This window comes from Brassica napus, chromosome A10, assembly GCF_020379485.1.
Source record: "Brassica napus cultivar Da-Ae chromosome A10, Da-Ae, whole genome shotgun sequence".
Lineage (NCBI taxonomy): Eukaryota > Viridiplantae > Streptophyta > Magnoliopsida > Brassicales > Brassicaceae > Brassica > Brassica napus.
The window spans coordinates 18,407,215-18,430,681 of record NC_063443.1 but is presented as its reverse complement, the minus strand read 5'-3'; the positions used below and the strand labels follow the sequence as shown (position 1 = coordinate 18,430,681).

The window sequence follows — 23,467 nt, the reverse complement described above, 5'->3', positions numbered from 1 at the left end:
TATTCGAACCATTGAAGCAAGAAGAGATCGTACATGCAAAACGTAAAGGTAAACAAAAGTAATTTTATATATACAGAACTAAAAGGCTTTATAAAGTAATGGTGGTACTTTTATTGTCACAACTCACAACTCTAAGACCAGAAAGGAGCAAAAAGAAGAAAGTTAATTCTGAAAAATGCTGATATTCTATAAATAATATCTTCTGGTCTCTTCTTCATCTTCAAGTAGCGGATAAGCCACCATCATCACGACGTGTCACGATGATCGGGTACCGTTTTTGTGTTCTTGTAGTTGGAAAGAACACCAGCTTGTCTTTCTCTGCAGGAACCCAACTGCTCAGAAAATTAACAAAACAAAAATCAAATTAGTAAAATCATCAGAGGGATGTTATCTTGTATGTGAAGGTATTTTACCTGAAGCCGGTCACTAGGCGGTGAAGGAAAACAGAGAGTGCAACCCTAGCCAGCTCGTAACCAGGACATAGCCTTGGTCCTCCACCAAACGGTGTGAACACATTAGAAGGGCATGTTGTTACCGAGTTTCCCTGTTCATTAAAATTGCATCATTCAGTTAATAACTTAAAAATCAAGAATGCAAAGAAATATACAACTAAATCAAGTTAAAGGGCTTTAGAATCAAAACCTGCCATCTCCAAGGGTTGAAAGTACGAGCGTCTTTGAAGTGGTTTGGGTCTAAATGAACCGCTCTAAACGATGCGAAAACCTTCCACCCTTTCGGAATCTTATAGCCTGTTTTTTTTTTCAGTTCTAACATGTAAGAAACTAAGTAACTAACTCATTTTCATTTCAACGTTACAGAATATTTTTACCTTTGATCTCGACATCCGTTGTTGCCCGTCTGAAAACACCACCAATGATGTTAGCCACTCGCAGAGTTTCGCTAACCACCTGAATCAAAACAATTTTGTAAGAGATTAATGACTAGAAAGAATAGTACAAGAGCTAAAAGCTTAGGTAAGTAAGTACACTTACACATTGTGTGAATGGCATTGACTTGTAATCACTCCACTCAAGACTATACGAATCACTCTTCATTGCCCTAATGTTTTCATGCTCTTCCTGTTTTTTTTTTGTCAACCAAACAAAACATTACTAACTCAACCAATAATAAAAGAAATAATTAGGTCACAAGTCCAACAGTGTTGACCCGGTTCTTTGGCATAGATTTGGTTATATTCGTACGCACTAAATCTAGTGACTATAAAAAAACCATCCTTAGAGACAAAACTAATGACATCAACAATATAATTAAAATAAAAATAGTATAACCAATGACATTGGATAAATGCTTGTCGGAACATATTTATGAATAATACTTTAAACTTTAATGTAAAGAGAAAGTTATTGGGGGATATTCGAACCAGTAATAAAGCTGTTGGCAAACCAAGAAGAAAAAAAAGATGAAGTTTGGTGAAAGTGTAATTATGCGTTCGGTTCAGGAGACAAACTGGTTGTATCTGTGACACTGTAACTCTCTTTATTTGAACAACATTTTCATATTTATTACTAAAAACAAACAGATGTTATGATGCTGTCGTTCGAGAATGACTTCTTTGACTTTTACGGTAATTTTGTACCTTCTGTTTTTTGTTTGACACTTTCCACCTTAAAACCCACTTGATAAAAATGCTTAATTTAGAAAATGTGAAATTCATTGAAAAATAATTAGAATGTAAAACTTAGGTCCAGAATTTAATGCAAATTTTAATGGATCTATCATGACTGCCTGTAAAATACTAATTTGGTTGAGAATTTTTGTTTTTTTTTTATCTTGTGTGTTTTCTAAAGTTTGTAGTATTATTTTATCAATATGTATTGTGATACTAATTTGGTTGAGAATTTTTGTTTTTTTTTATTAATAGTTTTGTGTGTTTTCTAAAGTTTATAGTATTATTTTTCGTTTAAATAATCAAAATACATATTGATAAATAATTTAATTAGTTATTAACATCGTCTTACCCGGCTAATGTCGCCTATTATAACGTTCTTATTACCTAACCATTAATTAACCAAGATTGAAGGCTATATTCAAAACACTATTCTAAAACAGAAACATAACATTATTTTTCTAGATTCAATTATTAGTACCAACCGACTAGATTGTACTGTTGCTAACTTGCTATGTAAACTAGTAGTTCAATGGAGACAAAATCCGAGAGAAAAACCTAAGCCGTTCACTGATGTGTATGTGTCATTTTCTTCTCTTATTTAAAGAAATGAAAAATGATGATAATAATAGTAATAATTATTGCAAGACACCCGTGTGAAATGTAAATGATGGAGAAAACTACATTCCAAAATTTACATCATTATGCTTCCATGTTGTAGTCTCCAACCCTTTTTCTACCCATTTATTCACATTTTTGTCCAGCTACTTCTTCACATCTCTTAATTACTTTAATATAAACTGAAATAAGCTTAAAACGGAACTAAAACTATATGTAGTTCCGAAACAAAATTAGATGATTTATTCTATTTAAAGTGATAATAACACATCAAAGTGTTATATAGAACTAATATAGAATTGTCTTCTCTAATTCAGCTAAATTTCATTTCTTCGTTGTGCTTTTATATTTAGAAATAAAACCCTTTTCCTACCCCAAAAAACTCAAATAAAGCAGAGCGCAATAAACATGCGCAGGTGGTCCTTAACTATCGTTTGCATGCAGTAATATATCGAATCTTAAACTTTTAATAACACTAAATCTCGATAAATCGCAATCAAACCAACCACATAACACCTGCATCTCATTCATACGTGTCGTGTTTTTGATTTGCTATGCATTTTATTTTTAATTCGAATTTTCTCAAAAAGATAATTTTTTCCAAATTAAAAACAAAAAACGCATGTATACAAACATAGAAAATACCTTGAGCTGAGCAAGAGCTGAAGGAGTTTCGGTGAGAAACTTAACGGCGAGAGTCATGATCGTAGACGTTGTTTCATAACCAGCCACGAGTAAAGCCACCAAGAAGTCAACAATCTCTTCATCGGAAAATCTTTCTTCCGCCGCAAGCAACGCCGCGAGCATATCTTTCTTTCTCTCCTCTCCTTCTTCCTCTTCCTCCCTTCTCTTCATCACCACCACCGTCAACGCCTCCGCCACCTTCGTCCGCGCCTAAAATATAAAATAAAAATATAATATAATATTAGTATTTAAAAATGATTATGAGCAAATAAAAATATAGTTAACTAAACTAAATTAAATAAATAAAAAGATACCTTGATGGCTTTGCGGTAAGTAGTGGAGAAGAGAGGGAGAGGTATTGAGAAGAAGCCTTCGATGACAAGAAGATACTCTTTCCTTAAACTCTCACTCCACTCCCCTGGATCAAAGCTCATCAGCTGCTTCACCGTTAGCTCAAACGTTATCTGCATCATCAACATGTTACATATATCATTTATGCATGCGGCGACTCGTAATGACTCACTGAGTCAAGAACTCGGTCCGGTGACTCCTTAACTTTATTTTAAAATAAAAAAGATTAATGGGTTTACTTTATTTATTCCTTATCAGGATATTTGTTTACCTTTTTGGCTTCTTCCATAAGGAGAACACGAGAGGACCAAGAATCAAGATTAAACCGGACTAACCGGTCAATATCAAGCATGAGATGATCTTTGATGATCGAAGAGTTAGCGAAGCTCATGGTGAGAGAGTGCATACGTTTATGCAAAGAGCCTTTCATGAGAAGCAAAGAGTGTTTCCCCAAGAGGTTACATATAGAAGCTGGGTAAGAGCACTCGAAAAGCTTCCCTTCGTTCTGAAGAACAAACCGGTTCGTTTCCGGGTCAGCTGAGAAAACCGTCGGTTCACCAAATATATGCGTCATGAATACCGAACCGTACCGGGCAACTCTTGCGTCTACGAAAGGCTCAGGGTTCTCCGTCTTGTAAGCTGCGATCAGCTGCAGAGTCTCGCCTATGAGAGGAAGACCGAGACTTCCCGGAGGAAGTCCCATGCGCCGGTAACGCGTGCGGCGGAGTAGGAGGAGGAAACCGGCGGTGATGGAGGAGAGGAGGAGGAGTAAGGCGGTGGAGGAGAAGGAGAAAGCCATTGATGATGACTAATAGGATGATGATGATGATGATGATGGTAGAGAGATGGAAAAGAGAGAGTATTAATGGAGAGGGGGAGAGTGGGCACACGGGGGGTTTCTGCGTAAAGTAGGACCTTTCATCATTATACTCTTTTGCATTCTTCTTGGTTTTTTATTTTTTGTTATATTAAATTTATACTAGCATTTAATATTCCATAAATATATGATTTCTTGAATATTCATTTTTATTACAATTATAGTATGTTTAATTTGCTCAGATATGATCTATCAACATTTTTGAAAGGTAGAAAAATAAAATCTATTGTCCATTATTTGTAAAGTGATTTTGACACATGTTTTATCTAGAATCATTTTCACTAAATTAATATAATATGTTATACTATATGATAACATAACTTAGGTTTAAATGTGACATGGACAATTACATTTAATATTTATTTATATTTTCGATATTTTTTTTTAATACGGTAGTAAATTATACACTATTAATTAAATAAGTTTATTAAAATATGATATTAAATAATATAATAATAAAATATTATTATATTTTATAAATTTCGGAATATGAATTATTTCTATATTTTAATTAATTATAAAATTATTACTAACAAGCCAAAATATTTTAAAATTTAAAAAATATAATTTTTAATCGTAATATTATTAGTTTATTTTATATATCTAATTTTAGAAATACTGTTTAGTTATACTTTTTGATAATTGTACAAATTTTATATTAACCTTTATTAATTTTATACAAATTGGTTTAATATATTTATCCAAAAAATAGATAAAAATCTATCCAAGATTATAATTTTAAATATATACATATTTATTATTAAATATAATTTAAAATAAATAAAACTATTTATTTTATCTTAATTTTATGTTCAACTAAAATATTAATAAGAAAATATTAAACTTTAAAAAAATATATTTTAAAATATAATTTAAATTTGAAAGTTTTTACTACCAAGAAAATACCTAGTTATTATATGTATATAGTTGTAGTGACTTGGAGAGTCTTGGAGTTTTTGTTTTTTTTTTCTCTGTGCAAATACCTTAAACCATATTAGATATATAAGAAAATTACTTCAGTATAAAAATAGATTAGTACTTCAATTTTTTCTTAAAATGTATTATCTAAAATATAATATATTATTAGTTTTTCACCACATATTATAGTAATTTTATGATATGGTAGCTCTACAGATTATTTATATGTATTTTGGTGAGGCATACTATTTATCCAAATATATAATTTAAACTATACTAGATTGGATCAAAGCAATTATAAATATAAAATATCCATATTTTGCAAATGTTCATAAAAATAATTTTAAAGATAAAATTAATTTTCACAATGATGAGGATAGTCAATGAGTCCTATACGCAAGTTTACTTTAAAATGTTATAAATAACTAATAACATGTAGGTTTTGATAGTTAGCAGATTTTCAGTACTTTTAGTTATTGCAATAAAAATTCGTGATACTCTATATTCTATATAAATAAATGTTTGATAACAATGGGGATTTGGCGTTTATATATGCAGAGATTTTAATTTTTAAAATCTCTATAAACAGCGTTTTAGATTTGTTACAAAACAGTTTAAGCATATCTGACATTTTAAACACTATCTTGCTACAATTGATGATATATTACTATTTCAGTGCATGTGAAAATATGACAATTTATTATCCAAAATATAATTTAAAACATCTATTTGTAATTAATGGTATACTTGTTCAAAACAAATTGTACTTCTTCAACAAATTGGCCCATAATTTTTGTTTGGTTGCAAATCTTACACATCAAAGCACCTGTCTATATTGAATTTTAGTTTCAAATCTTGGTCTTATTGATTTGATTGTATTTGGATTTGAAAAGTCATGTGTTTTGATGGACATATCCGTGAATAATAACAAGTATGAATACCTTTTAATATACTTGACAAAATATTTAATAACATAAATTATAAAGACAAAACTAAAAATTTAAGAAAAAAAAAAGAGAAGAGAATAGTAGATTCTAAATCTACGTAATATCAAATATCAAAACACCAATAGAAAAGAAGATCCAGCCTTCTTGAAAGGAAAATCACTACATGTAGTCAGCATCATTCATATTATCGATATATTCTACCTAGCAACAAAACCATATATATTTGATGAAACCAGTTGAAAATACTATAATATTTGACTTAGAAGCAAAATCGTAATTAGTGAAATCCGTATTTCAACATAGATAACATAGATTTAAGGTGTTAGTACAATTTATTCTGAAAGATGAGGCAAAACAAGAGTCGAAACCAATAACTGATAGATGGTAAGACTTGGGGAGGATCATTTTGCTAGTAAATGAATTTTAGTTTAGCATCATGAGGTATTCTTAAAATCAAACATGATTATCGAAAAATAGATGATCATAAAACATTATCTTTGGCACGAAACTAAGAAAAAGAAGTTGAGGAAAGAAGAGTAGCATGTGCGTTGTTGGTCCACAATTTGCCTATGAACACTTCACATGTCTCTCTCTTTCCCTCACCAAAACACAATTTCATGAGTTTCACATCATCTCTTTTCTTTAAAAGATATATTTCTTTTTATATAAAGTTAGGTCTCTTCATAGTTTATTAGTGATAAAACTAATTATGTTCAGTACTTCATGATGAGTTTTGATGTACTTACATGTGACTTTTAAGTGTTACTTTTAATGACATGATATAGAAAGGTGGGTTGATATATATATATATATATATATATATATATATATATATACACATTGAATTGAAGGATTATAGATGTTTTTGGACTTAGTCCTAATCAATATGGTTGGGTTTGGGTTGTTCTTTAATGACCAACCCTTAATTTGGATAGTATCAGATACTGCTTTATAGTTTTCATTTATTTATCACTAGCAGTCTAGCACATGTTAACCTTCCTCATCCACTAAGAAAACAATGGTTTAGTTTTGTATATTCAAAACAAAAATGGTTGAATTAGTTTATACACCCAAGGAGAAGAGGAAAATGGGTCAATGAAAAAAAGTGCATAGAGAAGAGTAAAAGGCAATGGAGGAGCCATGGAAGTAGTGATTAGCATCACTTGCCTCTCTTAGTTCTAAGTTTAATCTGCCTTTCATCTTCTCTTTCTTAGATGCTATGGAATCTCAGTGAGCCCCCACCTACGATCACATCTTCAATCATTTAAAACACATGGATTTAGCATAAAAGTCTTGAAGTGAACATATATATTAGCACTAAGAAATACGACACTAAGTGATCTTTATCACGCTGTTCTTTCACCACTCACATCATGCAAGAATCTCACTTAGTTTTAGTACATTTTGATCTCACATGCATCGCTTGAATATAACTATAGTGACCGCATCCCAAAATTTACTTGTGTATTTACATTCTTCATGATTTCATTATCATATCACGTTTAACCTGATACTACAAACACACAAATAACCTTTGTGGAAACTCAATTTAATTATATCAGAAATAAATTATTCATCTTATTAGTATGTAGTATATACGTTTTAGAAGCAATTCCCACATAAGATATACTCGTGAATCTCGTTATCTGCAATAAAAAGAGCATATACATGCATATATATACCTAAAGATCCACTTTGCTGTATTATTAGGGTCATTAATTAGTATTTCAAAGTGTAAAGAAAGAGACCAGTCCGTAAAGAATGGAAATATTCTTCTACATAACATTATATTTTTGGGTATTTGGAATCTATATTAATCTTGTGATATATGAATATCACAGTACACAAATAGTATATTCAGTGATAACTAGAGGTAATTAACTCAGAACAAAATGTCGCATATATAAATTTAATAAACATATAATACTAAAAGGCGAATTCTAATGATTCAATGTCTATGTTTCTATTGACCCTAAACCCCATCCTCATGTTTATTTCATTCCTCAACAAAGCAAATACTAAAAGGCGAATTTCTAAAAGCAGAAATAGGTCTAACCATTAGTTTACAAAAAAAAAGAAATAGGTCTAACCAATTGTTTTCTTTTAAAAACATATGATATTGAAATTCTAGTGGCTTTTAATTAGTGTTCTTTTCCGTTACTCCTCGAATACTTTTGGTGTTTCATTCATTCTTCTTTAGCTAGCACACTCAAGTTCCCAAACTTTCCCTCCCTGTTGAAGTGAAGACCGCGAAGTTACCACTAGAATACATTAAAATCCCCTCCACGAGGCACCACCCTTCTTAGCATTCATGTTGGACACTAAAATTGATGATGATATGACATGCATGTCCATCTTTTGAAAAAAGACAGCAATTACAAACCTTGTTTCTGTCTGGTCGTAATGTTTGACTAGTTTTACCACGGTAAAATAAGAAATGAACTAATATATATATATTAATTATCTTATACATTGAGAAGAAATGTTCTAAGGACCCGTAGTGCCTCACAAAGACGAAACATTATTTTCACAAAATATTCTCATTAACATGTGATGAAAGCGAAGTCATCATAATCCAATATGTGTCCCTCCCCTATTCTATTATTATCAGTATCCCTATTTTAATCTTGGATATTTGACACGTCTTCATGCCCATTAGTTGTTATGATTATAATGTGTATCAAAATTAAACGGATATAAAACTCCTTTGTTAGTGGATAAGAGTTGTAAGAATTTTGGCAATCATATTTTTGTCGCATTAACCTGTGTCCTTGGGATTAATATTACTTAACTATAATGGTAATGACGTTTTAGATCACGTAAAATTCAGTCATTCGAAGCATGCGGAGAAATCCATACAGGAAAAATAAAGGATATGACATTAATCCATAAAACTCTCAATTGCCCAAGAAACAAGTTTAACATATACTATTTGAGGTGAAGGGTTTGTAATCCTCCATATTAGAGGTTTATGCCAATGCTTGCCTCATTTGAAAATTGATACCATACGATGAGTGTGATTGTATTGTACTTTTAGAGTAAAAATTTACTCTACTTTTCAATTTACTCTACATTCAGCTAAGAAGCTACCAATCAGGTCGAAAAAAAATTAATCATTAATTTATTGTTTTACTCTAATTACTATTTAAATAAAGGTAAGCTATCTTATTTTTTCTCTATGTTTTTGAAGTGGAAATGTTAGTTCAGCTAACTTTTTATTTTTATTATTTATTAGTATATGTTTCATTTACTCTATAACATTTATTCTAGATTACTCTATTTTAGACCATCTCCAACCCACCTCTATTTTTATCTTTATATTTTCCCTTAAAATAGAGAAACTCTATTATAGAGGTGAAAATGCTCCAATGTATGCTTCTATAATAGAGTTCCTATATTTATAGAGGAAAATATAGAGATATGCTATTTTCACCTCTAAATATAGAGGCAAAAAGTAAATTTCCTCTATATTTTTCTCTAAAATAGAGGAACTCTATTATAGAGGCATACATTGGAGCATTTTTACCTCTATAATAGAGATCTCTATTTTAGAGAAAATTATAGAAGTGAACATTGGAGATGCTCTCAGTTACGCCATTTTACTCTAATGTTTTCTAATCACACTCGATATGATTCGAGTTTTCTATTGGTAGCTAGTACGGGATATTCCAGTTGTCTATAACTTTGTTTTTTGCAAAGCTAACACATTGTGATGATATTGGGTATAATAAGGTTAAGTCATGACACCAAACATTCAAACTGATAATAGATGAGTGGGATGAAGATGTGTGATTTGACAAATCACGAGACACGAAATACCATATCTTAGAAATCCACGTGTGAAGTGACAGTTTTCAGCTTCTGTCCAAAAGATGTAGATGGCCTCTCTCTACATCTTCTTTGTCTCTATTGTTTTGTAATTTAGTTATCATTCTCATAATTTGTACTTTGATTGTGACCCGTACATATAATTCCATAATTACATCTTGTTCGTAGTAACGTTAAATCTTCTTACGTATCAATATCCTTGTTGTAGATTCCCAAAGCAAAGTTGTCTTTCCCACATAATACTTTTTTAACTTGGAAAATGAAAGAGATTGAAGTTTTAGTCCCTTCAAAGGGGAGCCTGTTTCGCACAATGTTGTTAGTTTATTTCGTTTATTAGTATTAAACAAAATTAGTAGTCATCCATCATGCGCTATGGGGTGTGTTATGAAATTGCAAGTAGACAACTAACTACAAAATCTCAAAGCATTAAAACAAGCAAAGGAGAAAAGGTACAACTAACTACAAAATCTCAAAGCATTAAAACAAGCAAAGGAGAAAAGGTGGCCAATATTTCTTTTTAGTTTAGAATTTATATTTCATTAACTAATACTCCCTCCGTTTTTTAATATAAGTCGTTTTAGAGAAAAATTTTTGTTCCAAATTATATGTCGTTTTCGGTTTTCTATGTAAAATTTATTAATAATTAATGTTGTATAACCAATGGTAATATATCTTCTATTTTTCTATTGGTTGAATTGTGGTTAGGTAAATAATTAATGATGTTTTTGTTTAGAAAATATAAGAAATTAATGGTTTTCTTAATCTACGTGCATAGTTGTAAAACGACTTATATTAAAAAAAGGAGGTAGTATTTTACGATCCAGGCCAGTTTTCAAAAAAAAAAACCAATATTTTACAATTCCTTTTTTTTGCACCAATATTTTACAATTCCTAAAAATCTTTTATTGTAGGGCTGTAGCGGTCAAATGGTCAAAACAGTTTATTGGAGACGGTGAAAGAGAGGAGAGGATAGCACACGTGTGGTATATGGTAATAAAGGAACTCTGCAAATTCTTGAGAATGTGAAACAAAAGAGAAAATAAATCTATTCATCTTACATTTCCCAAAGTCTGAAAATTTCTGCTGTGTGTGCTGCCTCTTTCCACTCGTGTGGGCCTTTGCTTTCTCTTTCACTTGTCAGGCCTCCCCACGTGCGCTTCTTTCCTCTCCATCCATTTCTTACAATATTATTCTTTTTTTTTTCTTGACAGCAATACTGATATTTTGATAATAGAGAAATTGCACCCAATAGCTAAGGAAAAAACAAAAATTCAATACATAACTAAAATCCCACTCTCTCTCCTCTTTTCTCTTCCTATCTCTTTCTTCTCTCTCTCTAAAAATCTAATTTCTCTTTTTTTTTGGTTATTCCCTAAATAAACCCTTGATAATAATACTACATATATACACGGTATATATATATATATATATATATTATAATTTTAATAGGTTCCGGAATTTATCTTTATATATAATTTTGAGTGAACTTTTTTTTTGCTTAAAAAATGTTTTAGATTTTAAAAATAGTTTTTGGATATTTTGTGCTGTATTATAATAAGACATCATATTTTTTTGCTGTTATAAGAAAACATTTGCGTTTACTTTTTTTTGTAAATCTAAAACCCTAAAACATATACCAAAGACAAAAAATATTATTCATCATTTTTTTGTCGACATATTATTCATCATAGGTGTTAGTTTTTTTTAAAAGAATCTTCAGAAAATTTTAAAATTATGATCCAAGGTAATGAGCTAATCTTAACCTACTAATATATAACATCATATGTTCAAAAAAAAAACCAAGGTAATGAGATGTGAACATAGCAAACAGATGTAACAGCTTGAGTGAAGAGAGACAACAGTGTACACAAGAATTCTCATGCAGACAACAACTGAAACATGACAAACGCTCAGATTGCTATTATTACAAACAATTCATTTATTTTTTGTGATAAATAATGAGCTCAATGGAGTTGATATTAAGCCTTCACCTGATTTCATACACCATTCTCTCTGAAAGCTCGTCGCCCACGACCTTGCGGTAGCTTTGTAACATCGGCTCCAACTGCTTCCGGCCTACAGGATTCAGCATTTTCCGTAGATCCTTCCAAATCCAACGTTTGGTTTTGTTGTCAGCATGAGAGTTTGATAATGGTAAACACTGATGACACCCAATTAGCTTTAATAATGATCTAAAACGAAATGGAGTTTCCTTTACCTTGTATCTGTACTGCGATCCATATAGACCGATAACGATGTTGTCTATATCTGACTCAATGTAAGCGTCTTCTGATTCACTTTCATCCATTTCTTCATCCTCATCATCACTGCCGCCCATAAAATCGTCATTCGTCTCCCCTTGTTCCATGTCTTCATGTTCACTTGTTGCAAGAGTTTCGGAAGCATGAGGTACTAAAGAACATTGGTTTTGTGATTCCTTGATATCAGACAAGATGACATATCGCTTTTTATCAAGCAGTGGTCTCGCTACTTCAAATGGAACCCACCTGAAACACACAACTCCAGACTGCTAAAGTACTTAAACTTACATAAACAGAGGACATACACCTCAATTAACAAGTATCAAACTCAGTGACTCATAAGGCGTGTATTCAATCAGAAATATTTAATGAGTTTTTAAATGATTTTAGGTGAATTTAAAAATTTGGTGCAATTTTTGTTAAACCACTCTAGAATATTATTTGAAACCATGAGATTTAAAAAAAACATTATAACAAAGAAACTCCTCTCAACCACTCAAAAAACACTTAAATCACTCTAAAATCTAAGATTCTAATTTTGTTCAATAACAATAAATTTCAGAGTACTTTACTAAATGAATTTGAAAATAGTTTTTAAAATTCACATTTGAATAAACAATAAATTTTTTATTATAATACAAATCACCTCAAACTCCTAGCGTATGTTTCTTCATTATAGCTGATGAGCTAAGTAACAAAAAACAGGTATAGGTGTATGGTGGTAACTTACTTGAAACGAAGAGGACACAGAAGCTCAGACGGACGATAAGCTGCTTTGTACCTCATCTTGCTACAAGAATGTATATAATAGCCAAGATAGTAATACTCAAGACTAGGACAGCGAGCTTGGTTCTCCCTAACCCAGTTAATTTCCTGTATCGCGGAATACTTCCCGAGCGACAAGAATGCATAGTCCGGATCCCAGAATAAGTACACACTCGACAAACATTTAGGCAGAATATCCACAACCCCAACAGCCACCAGACGCCCGTCGACTCTGTACTGCTGGTGGAAAGATCCGAAGCCGCAAGGCGGAACAACCTGCTCGTCGTCGTGGCCTGAAGGTTGAACATATATCAAAGGAGAGTATACCAAGAACCTTCTGTAAGAACTTTCCACTACGTGGCTTGGATTGTCGTTGTGGACTTTGAGCTGATAGCGTTTGTATAGCTCGTGCTCTTCGGGGTCGAAACTAGACCTTTTCAAACGCATCTCCAGCTTTAGCTTTCTTGAATCCTTCTTAGCGTGAAGGGTTTCATTAGGAACAACATCCTTTTCTGAGAGAGAAGCTTTGGAAGCTGAGAGAAAGTTGATATGGCCTTTAGAGACCTTAATAGATATGCCAGCAGTTTCCCCCACCTTGCTCATGGCACTTAACAGCATCTCAGAGATAGTTTCAGGTGACAACTTGTTTCCTTCTATCTCCACTTTATCAGATGTCAGTGTGCGTTTTATTGCAGCTGCTATTGGGAATGCAACGTTGCTTGTATATAAGAGTTGTTCAGGTCCTTTTGATAGTTTCTTCCTTTTATCACAGATAACTTTCTTCACCGAAGCTTTGGGTATCTGCATATTAGAAGGGAGTTCACCACTCTGTATGCATAATTGCACAGCTTGATCAATCATTTTAGACAAATCCTCCATCACTGGTTCAACTTTACATTTTTCTTCACTTGTAGTAGTTCCAAGTGAGGAAGAAGCACCTGTATGTTCTGTTTGTTCCTTGGGCTGCACATCTAGTTTGCCATCCAAGAACCTTTTAACAAAAACATTGAGAGGAATAATTTAAAAAAAAAAGTCAGGAAGGTTTGAAGAAGTTTTGATGATCTTGAAGAAAACAGAGTTACACCATCACAATCATATGCAAATTAAAGACTCAACCAATAACATGAACAATTAACAATTCTAAAAACTTTCATCTATTGATCCAAACACACCTTTCTAGTCTCCTAGACACTCGCTGCTGCTCTTTAGAAGGAACAAAATCACTAGCTTTCAAGCGGATCGTATAAGAAGGGCAGCAAGTTTTATCCATCTCATGTTTGTAAAGATAACAACCAGATCGTCTCCAGCCTCTGTCAATAAGAGCTGCAGAACACACAAAAAAAAAAACTCTAATTCGATAGAAGAAAATAAATATAATCTTTCACTTTCCATCATTATAACTAGCTTCAACAATATACTTTTATGTTTACAAAATAAATGTGTTCATTACAGAGTCAGCAACAGACCTTGGTAGTCACTAACGGTAAGAGTCTCTGCTGATAAACCTGCATTGAAACATCTTTACTTCAAACATAGTAACAAACCAAAACATTTCTGACACAATCATACAGTCACCATAGAGATAAACTCACTTGTAATAAAACCATCAGCTCGTGAATATTTAATAAAGTCAATATTCTAATGAAATCGTTTTTGATTCAAATTCAACAACATACTCTACGAACATCGAGCAATACACATAAGAAATGTAAAATTAAACGAACCGTGGGAGATACTGGAGCGAGCTGGGGATTTACAGTAGCCGCAAGTGCTTCTCCGTCGGCCATGATCAGCGATCACGCTTTCTCCTCCGCCTAAGCCGTCGCGGCTGCTACTCGCGTCGTTCGCAGATTTCACTTTCTTCGAAGACATACTCAGGCGAGATCGAGAAGAAAGTCCTGAAAGCTCCTTCCGATTAGTAGAGAAGAAGAAGGAGATCAGTATCAAACTTATTGACTTTACATTTTTGTTATTTTGTAACTAACTTATATGGGCTTTTCATGGGCCGACAAGAAAAAGGAACTTAAACCATACTTTTTGTCCTAAAACGTTGCATGTCTTGTACGCCACGCCGCTCTTTAGGGTTTTGAACTCCTGCCTGCACCATGAGAAAACTACTGCAAAAGATCTCGGAGGATCGTAAAGCCGTCGTTGGAAGCTCGTTGACGATCCCAGATGATCTCGTATTCGAGATACTATTGAGATTGCCTTGTAAAAGTATAGCCAGATGTCGATGCCTATCGAAACTCTGGGCGTCCATATTCGACAGTCAAGATTTCACGGACCGCTACTTGACAATATCATCTGCTCGTCCTCAGCTCTTGTTCGCCTTCCAAGAATACGGCAAGGTATTCTTCTTTTCCACACCTCAGAATCATGAACATGACAACTCGTCTCCTATAACAGCAAGTTATCATATGAGTTTCCCGGTTAGAAGTCGTGTCAGAGAAATATATAGTCCTATCAGTGGTTTGGTCTGCGTTAAAGATGAACGGATCTTAAAGGGGATGAAAACTCCAGTGACGGTGTGGATGATATGTAACCCTAGCACCGGGAAGTCTTTCTCGTTACCTAGAATAAACACAAGGAAATGGTCTACTGTGAGAAGCTTTTTTGGGTACGATCCTGTTGAGAAGCAGTTCAAGGTTTTGTCAATGACATTTGCAACTGGCGTAGTAAATGGCGTAATAGATTACACCAACTCTACGGATCATCAGGTTCTGACGTTACAAGCTGGGAAACTCTCATGGAGGATGATTGAATGTAGCATACCGCATTATCCTCGATGTAATTCTGTTTGCATCAATGGTGTTTTGTATTACATAGCTGAGAACGGAGCTTTTTCTCCTACCTATCGTGACATGATTATAGTCTCCTTTGATTTTAGATCTGAGAAGTTCAGCTTTATTGAAGTTGCCAAACCTTTCTTTCATAGTCTGATAAACTTCAATGGTAAACTGGCTTCAGTTACGAGTGACTCTAATTATTTTGATAGAGCAAGCACATGTCTTAATTTGAGGGTTCTGGATGACATAGAGAAAAATGAATGGTCCAAGCATGTTTACAAACTGCCTCTGTCTTGGGAGAATGTAGTTGCAGATGCCAACTTACACTGTGTTAAAGTGACTGCTTCCAATGAAGTTGTGTTGTCAGGGTACTCTCAACGCTCTCCTTTCTATGTCTTCTACTACAGTCTTGAGAAGGAAACTATCAGAAGAGTTGAAATCCAAGGAATGGAAGCTTTTACGCGTTTCCAAGTTTACACTTTTGTAGACCATGTAGAAGACGTCAGGCGTATGAAAAGTGTTTTAGGACTGGCTCCTTAAGTGAATGATCACGGGATCTTAATACCTTTCCGCTGGTTTTATGTTTCTCCTTTCCGTGATGGTATGTATCTTATCCTCTTTTTCAATGAACACCAAGGACCAATATCTTTTTTATGCTAAGCCTAAACAGTTCAGTGTTGGTTTTAAATCGTATTCTATATTTGACAAATGCTTCATCAACAATAAAAGTAGTCGCTGCTTTAGGTCGTTAGCATCCTATTTTGGTTCTCTCTATGTTACTCAGTACATCAATGTTTACTTTAAGTAATGTCTTTATTGGAATGCAGTAACATGCAGACGTTCAAAATCTTCCAAAAACTAATTTGGAAATTAAACTGAACTTTTGTCTACTATTGTCTTCTAGGTTTTGGTTTAGAGCTTCATCATTAATGTAGTCTAAATGCAAATTCCACAAAGTAATGCTATTACGTAAGTTTTCCTTTTTCACTTTAACGTCGGTCAAAACAAAAAAGTTAAAAGACAATTGGAAATAGGAAGATTGAAGTCGGTGATCGGGTTATAAATAAGATTTTGGTGGTCTAAGCTTGAATTATGAGAGAGATAACAAGAGATCTTAAGAAACACTTTTCTTTGAGTGAATAAAAGATAAGGTTCTGATATTGATTTCATTCTTTTCTTTGAATGACGCCATCTATCAGGAGCACCAAGTTCTGACGATAGAAACTGGGAAACTTTCATGGAGAATGATTGAATGTGAATGAGAAGTACAACTTTATTAAAGTCATGAAACCTTTCACTGAGTTAGTGCATCCTGCAACAGTGCTGATAAACTACAATGGTAAACTGGCTTCACTTAGGTCGAGTGAGTGTTTTGATTTTTGTAGAAAAACCACAAGTTTTGAGATGTGGGTTCTAGATGACCTAGAGAAAAAGGAATGGGGACGTCCAAGCATGTTTACAAACTGCCTCCGATGTGGGAGCATGCAGCTGCAGATAATTTCTTATACTGTGCTGGAGTGACTTGTTCAAATGAAGTTGTGTTGGTAAAGTACTCTCTGTACGGCCCTTTCTATGTTTTCTACTACAGTCTCGAGACGGAAACTAGCAGAATAGTTAAAATCCAAGGATTGGGAGCGTTTGGTGGATTCAGAATTTACACCTTTGTAGACCATGTAAGAAGTATCACATGAAAGAGAAATGTTTGTTAGGCTAGCTCTCAAGTGATTCTAAGAAGTATCATCACATGGTCTTACTAGAGCCCTTATCTTCCCGCTGGTTGCATGTTTTCTATTGTCTATGATGATGGTATGCATCTTATCCTAATGTTCAGTGGTTCGTGTATTAAAGAGCAATGTTTGTTCTATGCTAAGCCAAAAACAATTCAGTGTTTTTACATCGTATTACATATTAACAAATGACAATACATGAATAAAAAGGATCCCTACTTCACGGGGCTAGCATCCATCCTATATATTATTGTTTCTTTCAGAAACATGCAGATATTCAAAAGTTTCCATGCAAATTTCACCTAAGCTCTGCTCCTTCTGATTAGAGAAGAAGATTGATCAATATCAATTAATGAGAAGTGCATCGATTTTTTTTCATTGACTTTAATTTTTTTTTCGTTATAAATTATTTTTTCCTAACCTATCTGGACTTTTCATTATAATGAAATGGGCCGACAAGAAAAAATCCTAACCATGTGTTTTTGTCCTAAACGTTGCATGTCTTGGCCGCTCTTCGTTCACAACTTTGGTTTTGCTTTTCACGACTCATTAGGTTTTTGAGCTCCTCAGCCATGAGAACACGGCGGCAAAAGATCTTGGAGGATCGTCAAGCCGTCGTCGAACGGTTAAATGCTGGCCAAAACTCATTGCAGATCCCAGTTGATCTCATATTCGAGATACTCTTGAGATTGCCTGTTAAATCTATAGCCAGAGGTCGATGCCTATCGAAGCTCTGGGCTTCCATACTTGAACGTCAAGATTTCACGGATCATTATTTGACAAGATCATCTGCTCGTCCTCAGCTCTTGTTCGCCTTCCAAGACCGCTGCAAGGTGTTCTTCTTTTCCGCACCTCAAGATGACAACTCGTCTCTGATAACCGCCAGTTATCATATGAGTTTCCCTGTTAATCGTGTCAAAGAAATATATAGTCCTATGGTCTGCGTTAGAGAGGGGATGAAAACTCCAGTGACGGTGTGGGTGATATGTAACCCTAGCACCGGACAGTACTTCACTTTACCTAGAATGAAGACAAGGAATAACAAGTGTGATGTGAGAAGCTTTTTTGGGTATGATCCTGTCGAGAAGCAGTTCAAGGTTTTGTCAATGACAACACTTGCACATGGCAAAAGAGATCTGGTCATCTACAAGGAGCACCAAGTTCTGACATTACAAACTGGGAAACTCTCATGGAGGATGATTGAATGTAACGTACCCCATCATCATGGGATTAATTGTATATGCATCAATGGTGTTTTGTATTACAAAGCTAAGAACGGAGCTGATTCGTCTACATATGGTAAGGATATTATAGTCACCTTTGATGTTAGATCTGAGAAGTTCGGCTTTATTGAAGTCGACAAACCTTTCATTCCAGTTCATACTCTGATAAACTTCAATGCTAAACTGGCTTCAGTTGAATCTTATTCTTTTAATAGAAGAAGCCCGATTCATTTGTGGGTTCTAGATGACATAGAGAAAAATGAATGGTCCAAGCATGTTTACAAACTGCCTGCGTCTTGGGAGGAAGTAGTTGGAGATGCGGACTTATACTGTGTTAAAGTGACTGCTTCAAATGAAGTTGTTTTGTCAGGGTACTATCAACGCTCTCCTTTCTATGTTTTCTACTACAGTCTTGAGAAGGAAACTGTGAGAAGAGTTGAAATCCAAGGAATGGAAGCGTTTAAGCATTTCCAAGTTTACACTTTTGTAGACCATGTAGAAGACGTCAAAGTGTATTTTAAGACTGGCTCTTAAGTGAATGATCACGGGATCTTAATAGAACCCCTTATCTTTCCGCTGGTTTTATGTTTCTCTTATCATAATGGTATGTATCTTACCCTCTTGTTCAGTGTGCTTCATGCATCCAAGGAGCATCAGTTTTTCTATGCTAAGCCAAAACAGTTCAGTGTTGGTTTTACATCGTATTTTATATTTTGAGAAAACATTGTACCATTTGGTTAGCATCCTATATTCTGGTTCTCTCTATGTTTCTTGATATACATCAATGTTTAGTTTAAATAAAGGCTTCCAGAAACTAATATGAAAATTGAACTTAACCTTGTGTGTGGTGGCCAAGCGTATCTACTATTGTTTTCTAGTTTTTTAGTTCAGAGCTTCATCATTAATGGAGTCTAATAAATGCAAATTCCACATAATCAAGAAAAGAAAAGAAAAAACAACGGTTCTGCTTGTAACTGTTATTATACACATGACTCGAAGTTCAAGAAAAGCCTCAGTTTTCTCCAAGTGTGCAAACTCATTTTTTAACAAATGCGGACTCAGCCAAGTCGATGGCTCGAGCAAGTCCAGCTGCTTTATTCTGACACTCGCGGTGCTCGTCTTCCGGGTCACTATCGGCTACCACACCAGCTCCAGCTTGAAGATAAGCCACCCATTCACGGCGTTTGTTAGCATCCTTGTAAGAGTACATTGTATTGTATTGACTCGCTGTCGGGAAAACAATTGTCCTAAGGGATAAAGCAATGTCCATGTCGCCAGTGAAGGAGACTCCACCAAAACCGCCACTGTATGGTCCACGCCGTGTAGGCTCCAGCTCGTCGATTAGTTCCATGGCTTTTACCTTTGGTGCCCCACTAACTGTTCCCACTGGTAGAGCCGCACGTAGTGTGTCCCAGCAAGATAAATCATCTTGTAACTCTCCTGTCACCTGAACATAGAACTTAAAATGATCAGAGGAACACTTAAAAGTTAAATGAGAAGATGATCCAAAACACTTACCGTGGAGCTTATATGCATAACATGGGAATAACGTTCGATGTTCAGGAGTTTCTCCACTTTCACCGAACCGTATTTAGCAACCTTTCCAACATCATTGCGACCGAGATCGACCAACATGATGTGCTCAGCGCATTGCTTCTCGTTCTCTAGCAACTCCTTCTCTAATCTTTTATCTTCAACGTCTGTTTTCCCTCGCCTGCTGGTTCCTGCTAGTGGCCGATTCACTATCTTGTTCTGCTTTACTTTGGTGAGAATTTCTGGACTTGATGCCACCAATATACATCCTCTAGCCTGATAACAGGACAAGAGCATTAACAACAAAATAACCAAAATTTACAAGAAAAGTTATTCTCCCATTACAAACCTGCAAATAACCCATATAGGGACTTGGATTCACAACTCTAAGAGCTCTATAAACTTCAAAGGGGTCAGCAAATGTTCTCCTTTCAAAACGCTGACTCAACACAATCTGGAATATGTCTCCAGCAAGTATGTGTTCTTTAGCATTCACCACAGCCTCCTTGTACTCTTCGCGCGTCACGTTTGAGTTTTCCAACGCTGGTCCAAATTGTCGCGTCTGAAGATTCACGTTACCTGCAGCCAGCTTTGGCCTAAATAAATAAATTTCAAGGTTAGTAACCAAAAAAAAAGCTCACAAACTAACTAAAGTCAAAGAGATACTTACGGTTCAATATCGTGTAGCTTAGCCACCAATGTCTCCAAATGCTGCACTCCATTACTGTATGCCTTCTCATAGGGAACGCTCCCATCTAGTCTAATCCAGTGGATAACATATGCTTTCTGTATAAAGAGAACCAAGCTAATTACTAAATTTGGAAATTCCACAGTTAATCAAACAAAAGTGATATTACCATACCTTCTCCACGTGATCAAACACAATAACATCGTCGTATAGACCAAGATGCATGTCAGGCAAGTTCCTATCATCCTCAGGGGCCTTTGAAAATGGAAGTTTCCTTTTTTCGACATAGCGAACTGTGTCGTACGAGAAGAAACCAACCCAGCCACCTATCATATGATAAAGCAATCACATTAATAAACACCACTTCAGGTAACAAATAAAGCATAAAGAGGAAACTAAAAGTCATTAGTTCTGTCTGATAAGAGTGAGATTCAAGAGCTTTAAAGGCGAGAATTGGACATTACTGTTTTAGGTGCAAAAATGAAGATATGGACAAAAAAATGTTCAAATAAAGACCAACACAGGAAAGGGGAAACAGAAAAAGCTCTCTACTTCACTTGTGGCTCTTGATAACCAACATGTACTTTTCTACTATTACTGATCTCACGTAGAAAAAAAAGTAAAAATTCTAGTATGACTGTATGAGGATCAAGGTTCCATGATGTGATTTTTCGAATATCACGTCCAAAACATCAACACTATTAACACATTTCAAACCAGTGGCTTACATTTCTCTATGTCACCTATTCTAGCAAGTGAATCGTTATAAAAAAAAGTAAAGATGGATTCCTTAGTCCTTACCACAGAACGCATCAGGAAGGTCCTGAACTAGTTGAGGATCAGGGTTCCACGACTCAGAGATTTTCCTCGGGATCTCCATTGGATCCTCAACGTATTCCTCAGTCATGCTTCCGTTCTTATGATCCATAACAATAACTTTATTCTCCTTTGCCACGATCTCCATCGCAGGCTGAGCCCCAACAACGCTATAACGTCCCTATTAAACATCAATCAAAAACAATTAACAACTGAAGAATATCAACTGATTTAAAAAAAAAAAAATTATTCTTACAACGCTAGACATCTGAGAGCCAGGCTCAACGGACTCAAATAGAAAACTAGGAGCTTCACGGTCATCTTCTTTAACCAAACAACGGTAAGCAAGAACAGGAGTGAGCTGATCAGAGAATATGCAGGTGTATATTGGTATAAGGTTTGTGCTCTTAGACGCATCAGCCAGCTTTTTAGTATCAGTCACTGCAAAATAACAAAATGTATCAGAACATTGCGAAAAACGAATATTCCGATTCACAATCAAAATCAATCGAAAATGACCAGAACGAGTCAGTTCTAGTGGTAAAAGGGTGGCGGCCGCCACCCGGGTTCGACTATTTACAATGCTTGGATTCCAGTCAAAGACATGAAAACATCTTTTTGATTACCAAAAAAAATAACCAATCGAAATGTACTCAAGAGTATAACCGTTTTAGAGCATATGCCTCACCTATTGAAGCTTCCGGTGGCGCAGAGACGCATTTAATCGAACGGTGAGAAGGCGCGTAAGGCGAGCTTCTACGGGAATAGCCAGTAACGGTCACAGAAGAAGAAGAGAGTACGTGAGAAGAAGCAACGGAGGGAGCGAGCCGACGAGAGAAGCTCAGCGGTTGTTGCATGGACGCCACGTTCATGGAGGAAGACATCGTAACGGCTGGGGGAAAAGCGGTGGTCACTGGCTCCGGCGGCCGGAATGTTGAAATGATTCAGAGGCAGGCGAGCGAGCGGTTAAAAGAGTAATTAGTTGTTAATATTCTATTCGAATGGCGAATGAAATAACGAGAAGATGGCTTATTTTATAAACGACTACATGTGACTATTGTTATTTTACTATAATACCCCTTACCTGTATTTTCTTTTCACCAGGTCCACGACTCCACGTGCATGCACGAGTCTCTCTTTTGCTAAGATTCTGTAGACAAGGTGGCTGGCTGGGAAGCTAACTCATTATGGACTTGTCTTTTTTTTTTGGAGAAAATAAGGCAAAGACAGACACCTCACCTATAGTTATTTAATTGCTTTTAAGTCATGAAGATTACCTTATTATAATATAATAAATTTGACCATAAAATCATACTGGTCATAAATTAATAGGGATTTTTGCGAAAATGGTAATTAATGGAAGATAACAACGTATCCATCCAGTCCAAACCATGTCATTAGAGTGACACATGCATAACTAGATAAGCTATGATGTCATCGTTATATGAGTTTAAGACACGATGTGTCACTCCCTTTTATGCATGTAGTTATAGAAAAGAGTAATAATTTATAGCATACTAGCAAGTAGCATAACGTCCTGAACAAAGCTTTCCATTAATTCTCATTTCCAGACCAATGATAGCCTAACATATATATTATATTCTTTCAATAATGATGTTAATTAGTATAATAATACACAAATGAAATGTGTGTATCTACCAGATAATGATATCGATGTTTCTTGTGTCAATTGGACAATATTATGGATGTAGAAATTTTGACCTCTTCTCGACTTAACAACAATAGTATATATTTGGAAGGTTGTTTTATATGCTACCAACCAAGATCAAATCCATGAGCATGAAAAGCATGTGATTT

The 23,467-nt window shown here is 34.7% G+C and overlaps 5 protein-coding genes across 6 annotated transcripts; 2 read left to right on the top strand and 3 right to left on the bottom strand.

Annotated features, from left to right (window-relative positions):
- Positions 1-47: 47 nt before the first annotated feature.
- LOC106419352 (cytochrome P450 90A1) lies at positions 48-4,292 on the bottom strand. The gene is made up of 8 exons (XM_013860121.3): positions 3,552-4,292; positions 3,244-3,393; positions 2,891-3,139; positions 993-1,079; positions 830-908; positions 643-749; positions 414-544; positions 48-332 (listed from the first exon to the last, which is right to left on the bottom strand). The coding sequence occupies exons 1-8, from the start codon at positions 4,077-4,079 to the stop codon at positions 221-223; spliced, it is 1,443 nt and encodes a 480-aa protein (XP_013715575.1). The 5' UTR covers positions 4,080-4,292; the 3' UTR covers positions 48-220.
- Positions 4,293-11,603: 7,311 nt separating this feature from the next.
- Positions 11,604-14,831, bottom strand: LOC106419018 (arginyl-tRNA--protein transferase 1). 2 transcript variants are annotated; one of them, XM_013859760.3, is made up of 6 exons: positions 14,601-14,831; positions 14,343-14,381; positions 14,049-14,199; positions 12,842-13,867; positions 12,069-12,357; positions 11,604-11,954 (listed from the first exon to the last, which is right to left on the bottom strand). In XM_013859760.3, exons 1-6 carry the CDS (start codon positions 14,746-14,748, stop codon positions 11,838-11,840), a joined length of 1,770 nt encoding a protein of 589 aa, XP_013715214.2. In that variant the 5' UTR covers positions 14,749-14,831; the 3' UTR covers positions 11,604-11,837. The 2 variants fall into 2 exon arrangements, with proteins under 2 accessions (XP_013715214.2, XP_022549396.2); XM_022693675.2 differs by having other exon boundaries at positions 11,604-12,011; positions 14,601-14,822.
- Positions 14,832-14,891: 60 nt separating this feature from the next.
- LOC106419116 (F-box protein DOR-like) lies at positions 14,892-17,703 on the top strand. The gene has a single exon (XM_048742596.1). It carries the CDS (start codon positions 14,982-14,984, stop codon positions 16,200-16,202), a length of 1,221 nt encoding a protein of 406 aa, XP_048598553.1. The 5' UTR covers positions 14,892-14,981; the 3' UTR covers positions 16,203-17,703.
- A 152-nt stretch (positions 17,704-17,855) lies between these two features.
- Positions 17,856-19,393, top strand: LOC106419268 (F-box protein DOR-like). Its single transcript, XM_048742595.1, has one exon. It carries the CDS (start codon positions 17,962-17,964, stop codon positions 19,144-19,146), a length of 1,185 nt encoding a protein of 394 aa, XP_048598552.1. The 5' UTR covers positions 17,856-17,961; the 3' UTR covers positions 19,147-19,393.
- Positions 19,394-19,517: 124 nt separating this feature from the next.
- LOC106418993 (anthranilate synthase alpha subunit 1, chloroplastic-like) lies at positions 19,518-22,658 on the bottom strand. The gene is made up of 8 exons (XM_048742594.1): positions 22,338-22,658; positions 21,906-22,090; positions 21,635-21,830; positions 21,008-21,159; positions 20,816-20,931; positions 20,495-20,741; positions 20,131-20,421; positions 19,518-20,059 (listed from the first exon to the last, which is right to left on the bottom strand). Exons 1-8 carry the CDS (start codon positions 22,531-22,533, stop codon positions 19,649-19,651), a joined length of 1,794 nt encoding a protein of 597 aa, XP_048598551.1. The 5' UTR covers positions 22,534-22,658; the 3' UTR covers positions 19,518-19,648.
- Positions 22,659-23,467: the final 809 nt, after the last annotated feature.

Bases quoted from the DNA above. Each gene is read 5' to 3' on its own strand.
- LOC106419352 (XM_013860121.3), bottom strand. From the start codon at position 4,079: ATGGCTTTCTCCTTCTCCTCCACCGCCTTACTCCTCCTCCTCTCCTCC. The intron at 3,140-3,243 runs GTATCTTTTTAT...TTTATATTTTAG, and splicing joins CTTACCGCAAAGCCATCAAG to GCGCGGACGAAGGTGGCGGA. The intron at 545-642 runs GTTTTGATTCTA...TTTAATGAACAG, and splicing joins TCAACCCTTGGAGATGGCAG to GGAAACTCGGTAACAACATG.
- LOC106419018 (XM_022693675.2), bottom strand. From the start codon at position 14,748: ATGTCTTCGAAGAAAGTGAAATCTGCGAACGACGCGAGTAGCAGCCGC. The intron at 14,382-14,600 runs GTTCGTTTAATT...GTTTCAATGCAG, and splicing joins TCGCTCCAGTATCTCCCACG to GTTTATCAGCAGAGACTCTT. The intron at 12,012-12,068 runs GTAAAGGAAACT...GGGTGTCATCAG, and splicing joins GATCGCAGTACAGATACAAG to TGTTTACCATTATCAAACTC.
- LOC106419116 (XM_048742596.1), top strand. From the start codon at position 14,982: ATGAGAAAACTACTGCAAAAGATCTCGGAGGATCGTAAAGCCGTCGTT.
- LOC106419268 (XM_048742595.1), top strand. From the start codon at position 17,962: ATGAGAACACGGCGGCAAAAGATCTTGGAGGATCGTCAAGCCGTCGTC.
- LOC106418993 (XM_048742594.1), bottom strand. From the start codon at position 22,533: ATGTCTTCCTCCATGAACGTGGCGTCCATGCAACAACCGCTGAGCTTC. The intron at 20,422-20,494 runs GTTTGTAATGGG...TCCTGTTATCAG, and splicing joins CCTATATGGGTTATTTGCAG to GCTAGAGGATGTATATTGGT. The intron at 20,060-20,130 runs GTAAGTGTTTTG...TTCTATGTTCAG, and splicing joins TTATGCATATAAGCTCCACG to GTGACAGGAGAGTTACAAGA.